The sequence below is a fragment of the Antennarius striatus genome, chromosome 20 (genome assembly GCF_040054535.1).
Source record: "Antennarius striatus isolate MH-2024 chromosome 20, ASM4005453v1, whole genome shotgun sequence".
NCBI lineage: Eukaryota > Metazoa > Chordata > Actinopteri > Lophiiformes > Antennariidae > Antennarius > Antennarius striatus.
In genome coordinates, this window is record NC_090795.1 from 14513358 (window position 1) to 14530000 (window position 16643).

At 41.9% G+C, this 16643-nt stretch overlaps 2 protein-coding genes across 10 annotated transcripts in view; both read right to left on the minus strand.

The window, feature by feature from the left end:
* Window positions 1–10376, minus strand: part of LOC137587661 (agouti-signaling protein-like) — a 34930-nt gene extending 24554 nt beyond the window's left edge. For 2 of the 3 annotated variants that reach the window (XR_011033956.1, XM_068304233.1), the window contains exon 1: window positions 10045–10376. Coding sequence is in view for 2 of the 3 variants with exons in the window: in XM_068304233.1 (XP_068160334.1) it covers window positions 10045–10360 (316 nt within the window). In the remaining variant the exon portion in view is untranslated. The remainder of the gene's footprint in view (window positions 1–10044) is intronic. The other variant, XM_068304234.1, reaches the window with a different exon arrangement.
* A 1215-nt stretch (window positions 10377–11591) lies between these two features.
* The window catches only part of snx16 (sorting nexin 16), a 21953-nt gene continuing 16901 nt past the window's right edge, over window positions 11592–16643 (minus strand). Inside the window, exons 8-9 of one of the 7 annotated variants that reach the window (XM_068304230.1) lie at window positions 14691–14715; window positions 11592–13365 (exon numbers count right to left, since the gene is read on the minus strand). In XM_068304230.1, the coding sequence (XP_068160331.1) occupies window positions 14700–14715 (16 nt within the window). In that variant the 3' untranslated portion in view covers window positions 11592–13365; window positions 14691–14699. Of the gene's footprint in view, window positions 13372–14586; window positions 14719–16643 lie in introns of all 7 variants that reach the window. The other 6 variants (XM_068304231.1, XM_068304229.1, XM_068304228.1 and 3 more) reach the window with 6 other exon arrangements.

Below are 16643 nucleotides of genomic sequence, written 5' to 3' on the forward strand. Positions count from 1 at the left end.
GCAGTGAAGAACGGCGTTCAATCTGGTGTCATGTATTTCAGGCGTTTCCCCACTGACGATGATGTCGTCCAGATAGCACTGTACACCTTTTTGACCAGCCAGGATCTGAGACATCATGCGTTGGAAGGCACTGGGTGCTGAGGCCAGGCCGTAAGGCACCCGCGTGAAACGAAAAAGTCCATCTTGTGTTATAAAAGCGGTAAGATCTCTGCTGCTTGGATGTATCTGCACTTGGTGGTATGCATTTTGTAGGTCAATCGTGGAGAACATTGTAGCGCCACGGAGCTCAGTGAAAACTTCCTCAATGTGTGGCAGCGGGTGACTGTCGATCACCACAGCCCTGTTAGGTTCACGTAAGTCCACACAAACACGAAGGTCACCTGTCTTCTTGCTCACGACCACCAGAGGCGACACCCAGGCAGATGAGTCCACTCTCTCAATGATGCCATCGGTTTCGAGTCTCTGCAGCTCCTCCGACACCTTGTCACGCACAGCATATGGGAGCCTGCGCAGCTTCTGCTGGACTGGAGGCACATCTGCACGTACCTTAACTTTGTGTATGAAACCAGTGGCAACGCCTAAAGCACTGGCGGCGTTGACGGCGTGACTCACCACAGATGCAGCAGGTGATGCGATCTGCCCATCGTGAATGTGAAGGCGCAGGGCAGTGAACAGGTCCATTCCGAGCAGTGGTTTGCCATCGGGAACGATGTAGAAGTCGGTTTGTGCGCTCTGGTTGCAGAATGTGGCAGTAAGTTTAAGACAGCCCAGTACTGGAATCGGCTTCTTCATGTAGGTCACCAGGCGTACAGTAGGCTTTGAGAGAGGCACATGCATGAAAGACTGTCTGTAGGTGCTCTCTGGAAGAATGGAGACAGCTGAACCAGTGTCCACAAGCAGCTCAGTATTAAGAGACTGTTCATCCTTAACATGAAGAGCAACTGTACAGGTAAGGTGCTTTGGGACTGCAGCTGGTGGGGCTACATGCAACACGGTAAGGTCTGGAACAGCAACTTCACGCACTGATTTCGTAGGAACTACACTGCGGCACACTTTACTAAAATGTCCCATTTTCCCACAGTGATTACATTTTGCCTTTTTAGCAGGGCATTCGGGGTTGTTTGCTAGGTGAGAGTTGGATCCACAACGGTAGCAGGTTTTGTGTTGAACTGTAGATTGAGACTTGCCTTTGTCCTGATGCTTTTTGTGTGCACCATCACCTCTCGGCTGCACGAGTTTCACAAGGGCATCACGAACGTGCACAGGGGCGATAGCCTTAGCTTCTGCCATCGCTGATTCGATTTGTGTAGCAATAGCGATCGCCTTCTCTAGCTTTAAGTCCGTTTCCAACAGCAAGCGTTCCCTGATCCTCGTACAGGACGTCTTGTCAATGAATTGATCCCTAATCATATCATCAGCAAACGTACCAAAGTCACAGTTAACAACTAAATCCCTCAATGCAGCAATGTACTGTACTGTCGTTTCGCCAGGTCTCTGTGCACGCTGACGGAACTTGCTCCTCACAGCTACGACATTCACCTTCGGCACAAAGAAAGTTTTAAGCGCATCACAGGCGGATTTGTAAGAAGTGCCAGTGTTGGGAAGGGAAAGAAAAATCCGCTGACCTTCCGTGCCTAAACAGTGCAGCAGCAGTGCGCGCTTTCGTTTGTCCGGCATGTCATTACTAGTCAGTGCTAGCAGGTAATTTTCGAACATCTGTATCCACGTCGTATACAGCATTGTAGGCTCACCCGGGGTTTCAAGCAAAGCAGGAGGTTGTGAGATTCCGATACAAGCCATTCTCGTCGCCAATATGTTGTGTGTGTAGATCGAGGGAAGTAGATAGCAGGACAGACACAATCCGTAACTTTCACAACGTGTTTACTTCTTCTTCTTCATGCATTTTATCCCTTCAATATCGTAGTGCAGTGCCACAGCTGGATGGGGAGTGTATTGCACGATACCACACTTAGGTAATTTATTGGTTGGCAACTAGTATTTTAAGGGGCACATTCAATATGATGATAAAGGTTCAAAGCCTTAAAATGATTTTATATGATTGTTTTTATTACGTTCTTTTTTTTTTAAATATGAAACTTAAAATAGAAATCTTTGATATAATAGGACCAAATGCTATTAAATAAAGGCTAAGGTTAAATAAAATTTTTAAATCAAATTCTGGCTTGTACTTTTTGCTCTTTCTTGGAATGGATACAATACATATTTTCCTCTATTAAATTCAAACAAAATAAGCTGTTTGTTCTCTGGAACACACAATGCAGTAAAAAATGTTCATTTATTTGTACACCTGAAAAATATGTGAAGCAATAACAAGTCTTGGTGAAGAAAAAACAGAGACAGAGAAAACAGAGAGGAATACAGAAAAAAAACCCCCACTAGTGCAATGAAAGGTACTTGCGAAAGGTATTGTGGCACATGCGACACCTAGGTGTCGCAAGTGTCTTTCTCATGACACTAGGTGTGACACCTAGTCACACCTTTATACCCTAAAGGTGTGACTAGGGGGAGGTATTAACCTCGGCCCATCTGCTTTCAACCAGTTCTTTACGGGCTTTCAGTTGGTACGTCATGACCTCCAGACGTTACCAAAAATATCAAGTCGCCAGTTTCACAAAACTATTTGATGACATAATATAATTAGTCATACGAACCCTGTGAGGATCTGCTGCAGACATTATTTGGATGACCCTGTGCAGAAACATACGTACATTCTAATTTCAAGTACAGTGTATGAAATGATCTGGCTAGCTGCTTCTGTCAGTGTCGAACTTCTTCCAAGGATACCCACAGTCATGCAAGCATTTCCAAATATGGTCTAACAGGAATTATTTTCATGCAGCGTCTTCATGACCTCGAGACATCCTGGGGCCACCTTCACAAGCGCTGAAAAATATGACACACACAACACTCCAGATCTTTGGTTCAATTAAATGATATTATTTTGTTATATTATTGTATTATTTTATTGTATTAAAAACTTTCCACCACATTACAGAAGAGGATGCAGAGGACAGGGTTAGATGGAGGCAATTGATTTGCTGTGGTGACCCCTGAAGGGAAAAGCCGAAAGGAAAAGAAGAAGACGGTACACGCGTGCTTTTGGCTGACAGCAACCGTGTGTGTGCTGTGTTCCGAGACTCACGGAACGCAGCACACTTCTGTGTATTAAAGAGACACTTTTCCAGATTCTTTTAAACAATCTATTCGAGTGCGACAAAGGAAATACAGATATAAGGTGGCTTAATATCAGTATGACAGTGACACACAGTGCGGCAGGGAGCAGTCGAGCCCACCTTAGATAGGACTACCAATCAATCTGTGGGACATATGTTAAGAAACACTGAGCACCCCCTATCACCCTGTATTGTTTTTTGTAATTTTTATTATTTCAGTTTATGATTTTGTGGGTTTATATTCTGTTCAGATGCATGTCAAATTTAGTATTTTAGGAATGAAGGCATGGGTATAATGGGCAGAGTTCACACAGGTAATTTGGGCAGCCAGGTGGCCTTAGGGGTCCTTAGGAAGGCGCGGCAGCTATGCCATTTTGTGTATATGGACAGACTGCGGCGCACAGAGAAGAGGCTGATGAGCGTGTGTCTGTGTTTCAGGTAGGTAAAAGTACATTAAAGGATGTGGATGTATAATTTGCGTATGAAAGTGTTGCCTTCTGACTAAAATACAACTGGGATGAATGTGCTGAATAAGGGGAATGTTTTGAGTATTTTGCGGGGTGATTAGCAAGTATATTGTGCATATGGACTGCCTGCGGCGCAGAGAATAGGCTGATGTGCGTGTGTCTGTGTGTTTCAGCATTTGTCAAGTAAATGAACCTAAAAACTCATGCACGCCTGGAAGTCCGTTTATTTACGTCCAAGTGTGCAACAAAAATTGGAGGCACCGCTTGGATGGTTAATAATAATAAATACTAAGAAATCATAAATAAAAGCAAACAACTATGTTGTCATCTAAAGCCATGACACAATTTTCAAATGTGATGAAGGAAAAACTGGACCAAAAAATGTAAGACTAGCGGTATTTATTGGCGTTCCAGCTTGTGGTCATAAAACTGAGAGACTGTGAGGAGTCGAGGAGGGGTGCTAAACATTTTTCATAATTGCATCCTGTTCTCCATTTCATGTTGTATTTTCTACACATGCAAACAATTAACTATGACACCTTTTATATTCGTTTGAATATTTTACTGACCTGTCAAACCAAAACTGCACTTCAGAACACTTAATATTCAATCTTGACTTTTGTATTGGTATTTACATCTGTCTGCAGAAATGATAACTTATGTAATGCTCCATGGAATGTTTCCTTTCTTTATATGCTTAATCACCTAAAATCTGCAGCAGCAATTATTCCACTTGGTTTACGTGAGCAATTTTTGATTTTATGGCATCCTCTCCTCAGTGCTTCATCTAATGTAAAATTGCAAAATCTTTGAATGTGATTTAAGTGTTTTTGCAAAAATCAAAAAAATCAGTTTGGTGATGGAATTATTTATTTAACATTTATTTAACATTTATTCAGGAACACCCTAAAAACATATGAAGACTATGAGAGGTTAAAACATCAAAGTCTGATAAAACATCACAGAAATCATATGAGGTATCATATTTTTACAGGGTTGGGAGTACATTTATGCTGCAGGTTAGAGAATTGAACATCTCCCACAGGAGTTAGAAAAAATAGGAATGTAAGTTTTCACATGGACAACTGTAGGTTATGTAACTGCTTTTTTTATGAGCCTACGTCCTGTTGTACATTCCACATTCTATATGCACTGCCACTCTGACTTTAGGAGATCAAATATGATTCACATCTCCAGGTGGAGAGATACTGTACATATCACATCCATGCATTCGGTTTGCTCAGCTATATATTACATTTGAACGAGAATGTCACGCTATGTATGATGAGTTATATAAATTAGACATGTGAAAACCCCTCAACTGGCTGCATGGACAGCTGCATTTAGCTAAAAATTTTCAGGCATGGCTCTTTGAACATTCTACTAGGCCTGTGGAAATTCTGCCCATAAATATTATGAACAAAACCGGTGAGAGGGCAGCCTTGCCGAAGTCCAACATGCATGCCTCTATATCCGCTCCTGGTGTATCTCTGCTTACTTAGAGGTCAATGTAAACTTCAGCAAGCCTGCACAGTAGAGTTTGACTCTCAACCATAACAGACATTGTGACATGTTGATAAATGACATCTACATGCTGATTTTACAGCCGCAATGAAATTGGCCTCTGGATGCTGGGTATGTGTTTTTCCTTTCATGATCCATCTCTGGGCTACATCTGGTGGGGACCGGCCAACGCAGTTCACTGAACTATCAAGCCTTCGAGTGAACAGGTGATGACGTTTTCAGCATTGGTGACAAACGAGCAAGATGCCCTTCCTTCGTCTGAATTTCTTTTCAGGCTTCAATTTCAGTTGTGCTCCCAGGAACCTGTTGCTTTTGCATCTACCAGTGTCAGAGAGGCCTTGTTGTTGCTATGCCTGAATGAGTGGAACAGCGCAAAAGAAATAGTGCAAAAGTACCCTGTGATTCTTTTGCTGTGTGTTGTCACAGTGTCAGCTATTATCAATCCACTGACCGCTCCTTGCCCAGCTGATACACTTCAAATCTGTACATGTATTCAGAGCTACCTGCTCTTAACCACACTTTCACCCATCAGGGTTTGGGTTTTTTGGGATGTACTACCTGTGAGACAGGCAACCCTTGAACAGAATGATCTGTGTCTCAATCAACTGAAAATTTTCAGGATCAACTGCTGAACAGATGGCTGTTCTGATATTGAAGAGCTTATCAATATTTCATAGCTTCTGTGAATAATTATAAACAAAGTTAATGTACCTCAGTAACTGCTTAAATGTTGTCACTGGCATGACATTTGATGTCAAGTCAAGATGAAATCCTACAATAGTGAAAAAGTAATCAAATTAACTGATGAGGAAAGCATCACAGACCCTGACGTCAGCACTAGATCCTTCACACGGCACTATCATGTGTTTTATTAACATGGCACCATTATTTAATTTTATAAATACTATTGTCATCAATACAAGCATATCCCAACATCGTGATAGAAGTCAGAGATTTTCCAGTTAAGATTGCTCTGACTCATATCAATGTTTTTAATAAATAATCCAGACAAGTGTGAAAAGTCTTGTGTCGAAGGATCTGACAATAAAGCTCTAGAAGGTACCACAGCATACACTCTGGATTACAGTGTCACATTCTCATAAGGAATTGCACAAAGAGCAGTTATAACATTTAGACATAATGCTCTGACCCCACAGCGCTGTCGCCGCACAACACTGCAGGTCCAGGTTCGAGTGCCGCTCTCTGCGGAGTTTGCAAGTTCTCCCAGTGTCTGCGTGGGTTCTCCAGCTTCCTCCCACCTCCAAAAATATCCGCTACAGGTTAATTGGCCGGTCTCAAATTGCCAGTAGGAGTGTGTGTGTGTGTGTGTGTGTGCACTGGCATCGTGCCTAGAGTTTCCCCTGCCTCACGCCCTATGCCAGCTGGGATAGGCTCCAGCTCCCCGTGACCCGATGCGGCAGATACAGCGGAAGAAAATGGATGGACAGCCCTGACCCCATAAGCCACCAACACAGCTGACAAACTGAGTGGTGGACTCCACCAGACCCCTGAAGTTGTGCTTTGCCAGCAGATCCGTGAAGGCCTTTTAAAGGTGAGGTAGCACTTCCATGAGTTCTTTTGTTCAACACATCCTGCAGACGCTCGATCAATTATCGTACAAGGAATCTGGAAGTCAACACCTTGAAGTCGTCAGTGTTCCTTAAACCATTCTGTCGTATTTCAAATGAACCATCTGTCGCTTTTCTCATTGGACACGGGTCAGCATGGACCTTGTGCAGATCTAGGGCTGCGGCCAGTGGCTATTTATGTGTGGGTGGACCCTTTAAAAGCATCTTGTTACTATCGTGGTTACATTCATATCATGTGGGCGGGAAGCTTACAATACTTGATTTTTCATGCAACTTGGATGTTACAGGATTTTTATTTGAACAAAATAATCTCTTATGTATTGTCTTCACCACTTTAAACTTCAGTAAAAAAAACCATCCAATCCAATCCAAACTTTATTTGTTGAGCACTTTACCACAACCGCAGTCGACCAAAGTGCTGTACAGGCGAATGAATAAAAAGAACAAACATTATAGATAAGACAAAATGGCTCAAATATTATAAGTAAAGTTAATCAACTAGAAACATAAAACATAAAATATGGATAAAAACAAAAGCAAATAATCAGAGCAATAAAGTAAGATAAAAAAGATAAGACAAAATAAAATCAGGTGTCTATCTAGATGTTAAAAGCCAAGGAGAAGAGGTAGGTCTTCACGCGAGATTTAAAAACAGACAGAGAAGAGGCCTGTCTGATTTGCTGAGGCAGATCATTCCACAATTTGGGTGCCACAACAGCAAAGGCACGGTCCCCTCTGAGCTTCTGTTTGGTTTTAGGCACATCCAGGAGCAGCTGATCAGCTGACCTGAGAGAGCGAGCAGGTACATAGCGGTGTAGAAGCTCAGAGAGGTAAGGTGGGGCAAGGGCATTCAGGGATTTAAAAGTAAATAAAAGAATTTTAAAATGGATTCTAAAATGTATGGGCAGCCAGTGGAGTGAGGCTAAAATGGGGGTAATGTGCTCATGTTTACGGGTGCTGGTCAACAGACGTGCAGCAGCATTTTGGACCATCTGGAGACGGGAGATGGAAGAAGCACTAACCCCCACATAAAGAGAATTACAATAGTCCAGCCTAGTGGTGACAAAGGCGTGGATGACTGTTTCGAAATGTTGCCTCGAAAGAATTGGTTTTATTCTGGCCAGCTGCCTCAAATGATAAAAGCTGGACTTCACTACTGCCCTGATCTGGCTGTCAAGCTTGAGACCTGAGTCCATTTTTACCCCAAGATTAGTGATGGCTGGCCTGACATGCTGGGCCAAAGAACCCAGATCTGGAAGGGGTGTACCAGCGGTGCCACCAAAAAACATCACTTCAGTTTTCTTTTCATTAAAACTCAAAAAGTTCAGGGCCATCCAGGCCTTAATGTCATCAAGACATTTAACTAATGCAGCGATAGAGTATGCATTGTTCTTTTTGAGTGGAACATAAATCTGGCTGTCATCCGCATAACAGTGGTAGTGAATCCCATGATTCCTAAGTATTGAGCCGAGCGGGAGCAGATAGAGAGAGAAGAGAAGAGGGCCCAGAACTGAGCCCTGTGGGACCCCACACAGGAGAGGAGCAGAGGAGGACACTGAGTCGCCAAGGCTGACACAGAACGTTCTATCTGCCAAGTACGACCTGATCCACTCCAGTGCTATGCCCCTGATGCCCACCCACTGCTCCAAGCGGGAGATCAGGATTTCATGGTCCACTGTATCAAATGCAGCAGTTAAGTCTAAAAGCACTAAAATAACACAGTCACCAGAGTCAGTAGCTAAAAAGATATCATTAAAACTCTTAAAAGAGCTGATTCTGTGCTGTGCAGGGTTTTAAAACCGGATTGGAAAACCTCAAGAATATTGTAGTGTTTCAGAAAGTCTGTTAATTGACTGTAGACTATCTTCTCAAGGATTTTTGAGAGAAAAGGTAGTTTGGAGATCGGCCTGAAATTGGTAAGATCTGTAGGATCTAGCCCAGGTTTTTTAATCACAGGTTGCACTATTGCGTGTTTAAAATAGACAGGGACGACACCTGAGGGGAGACTGCTATTAATAATTGTGAGAACGGAAGTTCCAACAGTGGGGAAAACCTCTTTAAGCAGTCGAGGAGGGACAGCATCATTTGGAGAACCTGAGGGCCTCAACTGACCAACAATCTCCTGTAAAAAGGACAGTGTCACGGGTTCAAACTGCTCAAAAACAGCAGAGGAGGTGACAGAGATTGAGGGGTCGTAAGCAGGAGGTGAGATGAGAGCCCTTATAGAAGAGACCTTGTCAATAAAGAAGTGAAGAAAATTTTCACAGACAACAGGAGAAGTCTCTATACCAGCAGTCTGCTTGGCATTAAGAGCTGAATCAATTGTTTTAAACAAAACACGAGGTTTGTGACAGTTAGAGAGGATAATATTAGATAAGTGTTCTGTTTTCGCTTTTTTCACAGTTTTTTGATAATGACGCCAGCAGTCCCTCAACATTTGAAGAGACACCTGCAGTTGGTCCTTTTTCCATTTGCGCTCAGCTTTACGGCACTCACGTCTGGCAGCACGAGTCGTGTCATTTAACCAGGGCTCAGATTTAGTTTTAGGCTGCCTGGTTTTTAATGGAGCCACAGAGTCTAAAACAGTCTGGCAGGTGGAGTGAAACCATGAGCTGAGCTCCTCTGTACTGCCCACAGACTCAGGAATGACAGAGTTATGATTAAAAGCGGCTGAAAACTGAACAGCGGTGGAAGGGTTTATGACACGACAGCGCCGAGAAGCAGCGGCAGATTTAACTGTATTAGCGACAAGAGTAACCTCAAATAGCACAGGCATATGATCAGAAAACACTGCATCACAAATCTCTAGGTTAAAAACAGGCAAACCAGACGATAAAACAAGATGGAGTGTGTGTCCATGTTGTTGTGTGGGTCCAGACACAGACTGCACAAGATTAAAAGAGTCAATGAGGTTCAAAAAGTCAGTTGCCATTGGCTTTTCAGGACAACACACGTGAACATTAAAATCACCAACAATAAGGACACGGTCATATTTAGGCATAATTTCAGCCAGGAAGTCAGAAAATTCGTTTAAAAAGTCCTTATTGTATTTAGGAGGCCGATAGACCACGGCACACAGCACAGTGTGAGAGCGACCCAGCTCAAATAGGCTCAGTTCAAAGCTGGTGAACGAGGATAATGGGGATAGCTGCTTACATTTATATTGACTTTTGTAAACAGTCGCGATTCCTCCTCCCCGGCCAGTAGTCCGCGGGGAGTTAACGTAGCAACAGTCGTCAGGTAAGAGTTCAGTGAAAGCGCTGGACTCACCAACACTCAGCCACGTCTCAGTCACACAGAGAAAATCCAAACCTCGGGATGTGAAGAAATCCTTCAGAATGAAGGTCTTGTTCGCTAGCGATCTAGCATTCACCAGGCCAATCCTGGCAGGAATTGGCGGATCCGCAGCATCAGCTGTCAGGGAAGCCCGCCGCAGGAGCCGCAGGTTGCTGCGGTTCACCCCGCGCCAGCGGGGACGAGGAAAGCAGGGGCCACGGGACAGGAACACCTCATCCGGGCCGACGACAGGTAGTAGCCAGGAGTCCACAGGGTCCAGTGAGCGCCGGGAAAAAGAGAGGCCAGGCATAGCTCCAAACTTCACACAGAAGTATGACACGATGTTTGCACTTTGTATTGTGGAAATAATATCACAGTGCTACGCAATAAAAATAAGATAAAATAAGATATATGATTAAGAATGTTAAACAAACATAGTTAAGACAAGAAAGAAAATGTTTTAAGTCCTTTTTAAATAACATCCAGTGTCTGTGGCGCTCTGAGGTGAGCAGGGTGTGGCGGATGTGTGTTTTGGGAGGACCCCTTTATTTTTGTAGAATTATTTGATGACAGTGTGCTTCAATAAGGACGAAATCCCCTGGCATGGACACTCAGCTGTCCACGGCTGTACCATATGCAGCAAGCTGCAATAGATTGTTGATTTAGAACCAGCATGACTTTAGCAGCTGTTGGTATTACATCAGCTCTTCTGCAGGATTGAACAACACTCACCAATTGCTTTAGATCAGGAACACCCAACAAAACCTGAAGTTCTTGGGAAGCTACGGGCCAGTTTGGGTCACCCAAGTCTATCACCACCAACTGGTGGCATGAAGAGATTATCAGCTCTTCATGCCACCAGTCAGTGGTGATGTGTAATCCATGGTTCTTCCCAATACACAGCCCAAGGTCAAATGTATCACACTTTTAAATGTGTATGGGAAACGCAGTGAATAAATTCAGAAAATTCTGTTCTGAAATAATTAGACTGTACCAGAGATAGTTTTTATTGCTCTGCTATGACAGCGTCTATACAGTAATCCCTTCACACTTCAAGATGCCCAGCTTCACCTCACTGTGGATTTTTAGTAGGTAGTCACGTGATATCGTACGCGCATTCTATTGGGTGACAGGATCCGGAAGTGTGCGACGTTTCCAGACTCACGAAATGCAGCGCACTTCTGTGTATTAAAGAAACACTTAAAAGCACTTTAGACAATCTATTAGAGTGTGGGAAAAGGTAATACAGATATAAGGTGGTTTAATATCAATATGGGAGGGTTCATAAATGTTTAAATTACCGTAAATAATAAAAGTTTGTAGCAATATCGTAGAATTTGGTTATTGGTCCTGGAACGCATTAACCGTGAGTAATGAGGGATCACTGCACTCCCTCTATGCAACCTATAAATTCTGGATGTGTGGAGTCATCTGGAAAACATGCAACGGTACTAATAAATGAATAGGATTTTATGGCAATTTGTTACATTACACTTCATTTAAAAAACCCCCACCGCTCTTTGTAAACAACACACTGATGGTCCAAACTGCCGACCACGTCACATCAGACCTGGCATTTTATTTCACAACACAAACTACAGACACCATTTGATTTCAGTAAACATACTCAGTATAGCACTATACTGAAGATATCCCAGCATTATATTGTGATTAGTTATGAATTAAATATTTCTTTATGATCAAGTGTTCCAGTACTTACAGGATCCACTAGGGACCAGGTCTTCAGTGAATTATCCCTTTAAATGCATGACATCTATAGTGATTACAACTTTTTTTCATCATTTACAGTGCAACTAGGAGCATATGTGACCTGATATGAATTCATTAAATATTACAAAAACATGTCAGTTCAGTCTACTCCAAACAACATATGGACACTGCATGATGTCTTTTAAAAACTATTTCCATTGGCGTTACAATATCCTGAACAAATCTATAAAGCTTTTTATACACGATGCAACGCTGAAATAACGACTTCAAGGCACTTTGAGAATGAAAGAAAAAAACTTTACAGAGCAATAAAACAAAAATGTACATAACACACATTATTGGAAATAAGACAGATGCAGTCATGGAAAAGGCAAGTTTCTGTCTCTAACAAATAAGGTAATAAAAGCCATATCTTAGCAAACACTACAAGTTGTCATTCGTCCATAAAGTGCATCATGTGACCTTTAGCCAGGCCCAGTTTGTGACATTTCATCATTAGCTGAGGTTTTGAATGCAAGAGAACTTGGTATCAAGGAGTAAAACCATTACCACATACTTCTGAAGCCTCTGCTCGTCAAATGTGTGGGTATAAAAATATGGCTTTTTAGAATGTTCTATCAGGTGCTCATATCTTTAACGTCATTCTCCAGTTTCATTAAAACTAAGACTGAGCTGTAAAACCCAAATACGGTAATCCCTGCTCTAATTGTTACCCTCTACCTTTTCACCTGCAATTCATTAGTCTCTCTGGTCACACCTTCTTGTTTCCAGATAAAATCGTATATGAACAGACCGTGTGGCATGTTTGAATATTTAACGTCCCTAACAGGACCTGGTTTACATGAGTAAAGGGTGAATATAAAAACAAGGGAATATAAGCTTTCACATGCAAATTGTGTTTGAAAATGTCAACAGTCAGCACAACGTAATGTGAAGAGGTACCTGCAACCCTGACAGCCAGCTGGTTAAAATTCTGTCAAACATTTTCATTTATCTGGACAGTTTTATTTCTTCAGCCACAGGTGGGTGGTGTTGGGTCTCTTCTCATATATGTAGACAATGACCATATGCAGGTGCTGGTAAAATGGTAATCTAGGTATCATTTAGATTTGTCACCAAACGAATTGGTGCCAGTCGTCATATAAACTGTGTGTATATATTATATATATATATATATTTTTTTTTTTTTGCTTTGTAACCACAGGAAGAAATTGATCCCACCTGGTAGCCATGGACGGTAACGCTAATTTAGGATTCCCCCAGATGAAAGATCAACTTGGCTTGCACAGGTATAATTCTCATCAAGTCTAATATAGGTGCCACCTGATATCCCATGGTGCATATGGAAGCATACAGCTGAATGTACAACAAGCTGCTGCAGGATGAAGCTGTTCCTTGTTGGTCTAATGTGCAGATCTTGCACCATTGAAATGTCAAACAGGAAGGGGAAAGAGGAAGACCCGTGGCGTCCATTAGTTTTCCAACTTTTGGTGGTAAAACTGAGTGACCTGAATGGCTGGAGGAGAGGTGCTGAGTGACGGCCCACACCAACAGGCAGAGGATCGTAGTGGTTGAACGTCACATCTGCCACTAGAGAGGGAGATCAGAAGACAAAGACTCAGCAGCCAACTCAAATGATTTGTCATGTTAGATTTGTAAAACTCAGAGCACACAGCCAAGTAGAAGATGACACAGACAGAGTAGAGAGGCGACTGTCACCCAATGGTGAGCGGAAACAGATACGTGTTAATAAGCCTTGTTCAGACTAGTCACCTATATCTGATTTTTAGCCCATCCAGATTGATGTCGCATATCGCATTTGTTGTCTGAACAGTCCAATACCAAATGAAATCTGATTTTTGCAGGACTGATTGAAACCACATTCAGGAGGTAGTTTCATCTTGAATTTGATACGGATTGGTCTGCAGTCTGAACAGCTCCAAACACTCCGATCACACATTACGCGCACTGAATGACAACTCTGCACCGATGTCATTGCCGCGGCAACCTGTCAGAACGGCTGATAAGGTGGCCGAGTCTGAACCGAAGCAGAACACATTTGGACACTTGCTAAAAACAGTGTGAACTGTCATCCTTAAAAATCATATATGGAAGGTTATTTGATATGCCTGCAGTCTGAACCGGGCCTTAAAGCCACATTTCAACTTGAAACACCGCAAGACAACAGGCTTCATCTTCAAATCTCAACTCAGCTTTAGTTGATATTACAAACTTAAAAACCAAAGTGAGAGAGGAAGAAGACCTGAAGTCCAGTTACTGCTTAATATGCACACATTATCATGTGAAAGAGGACAGACGGTGTGTGTTAGTCAGATACGACCCATCAGAGCAGTGTAGCTAAAAGAACAGATGCAGATAGATACAGAACACTGCAGTACAATGAATACAGACCGCGGTCAGGGACAAATCATTTTCAGGACCATAGACACTGGGATAAATCTGTAACACTTGTTGTTACTGAAAGGATGGTTCTGTTTAAACTCTTAAGGTAAAACAACTTAAACACACTTCTTTATGTTTGTGTCCATTTATTGAGGACAGAAAAATAAAGGTTTGTGGAAGATTGTAATGAATGGGCTGAAAGTGAACTGTCCCAACCTCAAAACATTCCAACTTCAAGCAGGAAGAAGACAGGTTTGACTTATTTCAGGTCAGTCTCATGATACTCAGGTCATATGTTCAGGCATCCAGACACACAGAGCATCCTGAGTATTGTTGAAGGCCAGACTTGAACGTAGTGCAAACCTTTAACAATCTGATACCATACACCAGGATGCATCTTACTCTATATACCATGGTAGCACAGTGACGAATGGTGAGATGCATGCTACTCAGAAGAACAGACAGGACGTCACAAGGTTAACCTGCTGAGTGTGTAAGAGAAGTACCTCACGCTTTCAGATTGGAGCAGCACTGCTGTGAAGCAAAGGCAAGAAACAAACAAGGCAAATGGTATTAAAAAACAAACAGGTGTCATTAAAGACAACGGTCTTTAAAAGACTCACCATCATACAAAACAAAAGGCTATGTGTTTTGCCAACCGCAGGTTATTTATACTTTCAGCACATATTAAATGACTTTCAAGACCTTTTTTAAATACCTCTTAAGCAAATAGCCTACTGCAGTAAACAATGAGTAAGTAAAACATAATATGCACTGTTTAATTTATTCTGATTAACAACTGAAGTTCAGATATACAATAACTGTCCGAAAGACACTACACCGCTCATCCATTTGAAAACAGCCTCCTGTGTTTGCCATCGACTACACACAACAGAGCGTGTGTCGTCCTGAGGTGGACGGTGTGTCCATGACCTGCCCAGCAGACAGGCCGTGTGAAGAACACTACAGCGAAGACAACAGGAACATAATTATGTTTTCAGCTGAAGTATTAACATTGAACCGATGATGGAGGGGAGCTGAGGCTGAGAGCTTTGCAGTAATTCAAAGTGATTTGGAGTCAAATTGTTCACACAAAGTACAGATTAAAGCAAGCCAAAATACCGTATTTATTGAGAACTTGAACATATGTTTAGTCAATGTCTTCAATGCTTTGCACTTGTTCTTATCAGAAGACATCTCTCCTCTGGTCAAGAGTTGTTTTCTAGGATTTACTCATATTTACAGTTCTGCTAACCGTTACAGTTCTGTCTTCCTGTCTAATTCCTTCTGGTGTTGATGTGAAATTCTACGTATATTCTCATTGGTTTAAACGGTTTCATATTCAGCCTGTCTGTTAACTAACATGCAGAAAATATGTTGCGAAATTGAGATGACATGAGATAATTTTCAATGAAAATAAAAATGAGAATTTTCTCAATGGATTTAGACAATTCACGGAATTGATCCATTTTAATTGATCAATTTTAATTGATTGAAGCTTCTTGCCTCACAGCAAGACGGTTCTGGGTTTGGTTCCTTGTGCAGAATTTGCATGCTCTCCCCATGTCTGCGTGGTTTCTCTCCGGGTTCTCTCGACTTCGTCCCACCACCAAAAACATGCAGCTTAGATGACATGGTCCCACCAAATTTTTCATAGGTATGACCGTGAATGGTTGTCCATGTTTCATGTTGCCCTGCAATGAGCTGGTATCTCATCTGGGGTGTACGCTGCACTTCGCGTGTATACAGTTGAAATAGGCTCCAGCCTAACAGTGACCCATAACATCTTAAAGATGAATGAATACATTAAAATTGTAAGAAATCTGCTGATCAGCGGGAGCTTGCCATGTATATTAGTGAAATGTCAACATGGCACAATGTGAACTCTTATACTTCAGGACCTGTGTAAACATGCTCTATAAATGCTGATCTACACCCCTACTTATACCAATAAAAACAATCATATATGGAGGCATATAGTGGGCTTCAAAAATAAAGTGTGGCATCAGGCTCTTTTATCGGTCTTTGGTGTTAAATTTATTATCTATAAAAACAAACTTGAAAGGAGAACGCACACATATACAGTACATTAAGTTGGACCAACACAAAAAACATGTTGGAGACACTAAAAACAATGGTGTCTCTGTATTCCCTGCTGTGACAAAGTATTTTCAGAGAATAGCGATAAGTACAAAAGAAAAATACATTTAGGATGTTAAAAAAAAGCAGGTCTTTGGTGTGAATAACATATAGTCTGACGGAAATCAATATTTCATCCTAGTTATTCAATTCAGAAGAAGGTGAGGTAGAAAAAATAGACTTTTATTCTTCTTATCAAGCTCATAAGCTTATTCAACAAGGCTCCTTTATTTCAGGTGAAGGTAGATCCAAGTCTTAAGATGAGACAAGGATTAATTTCTTCCTTACTTCACTTTGGGTGATGAAGGAAACCGGTCACG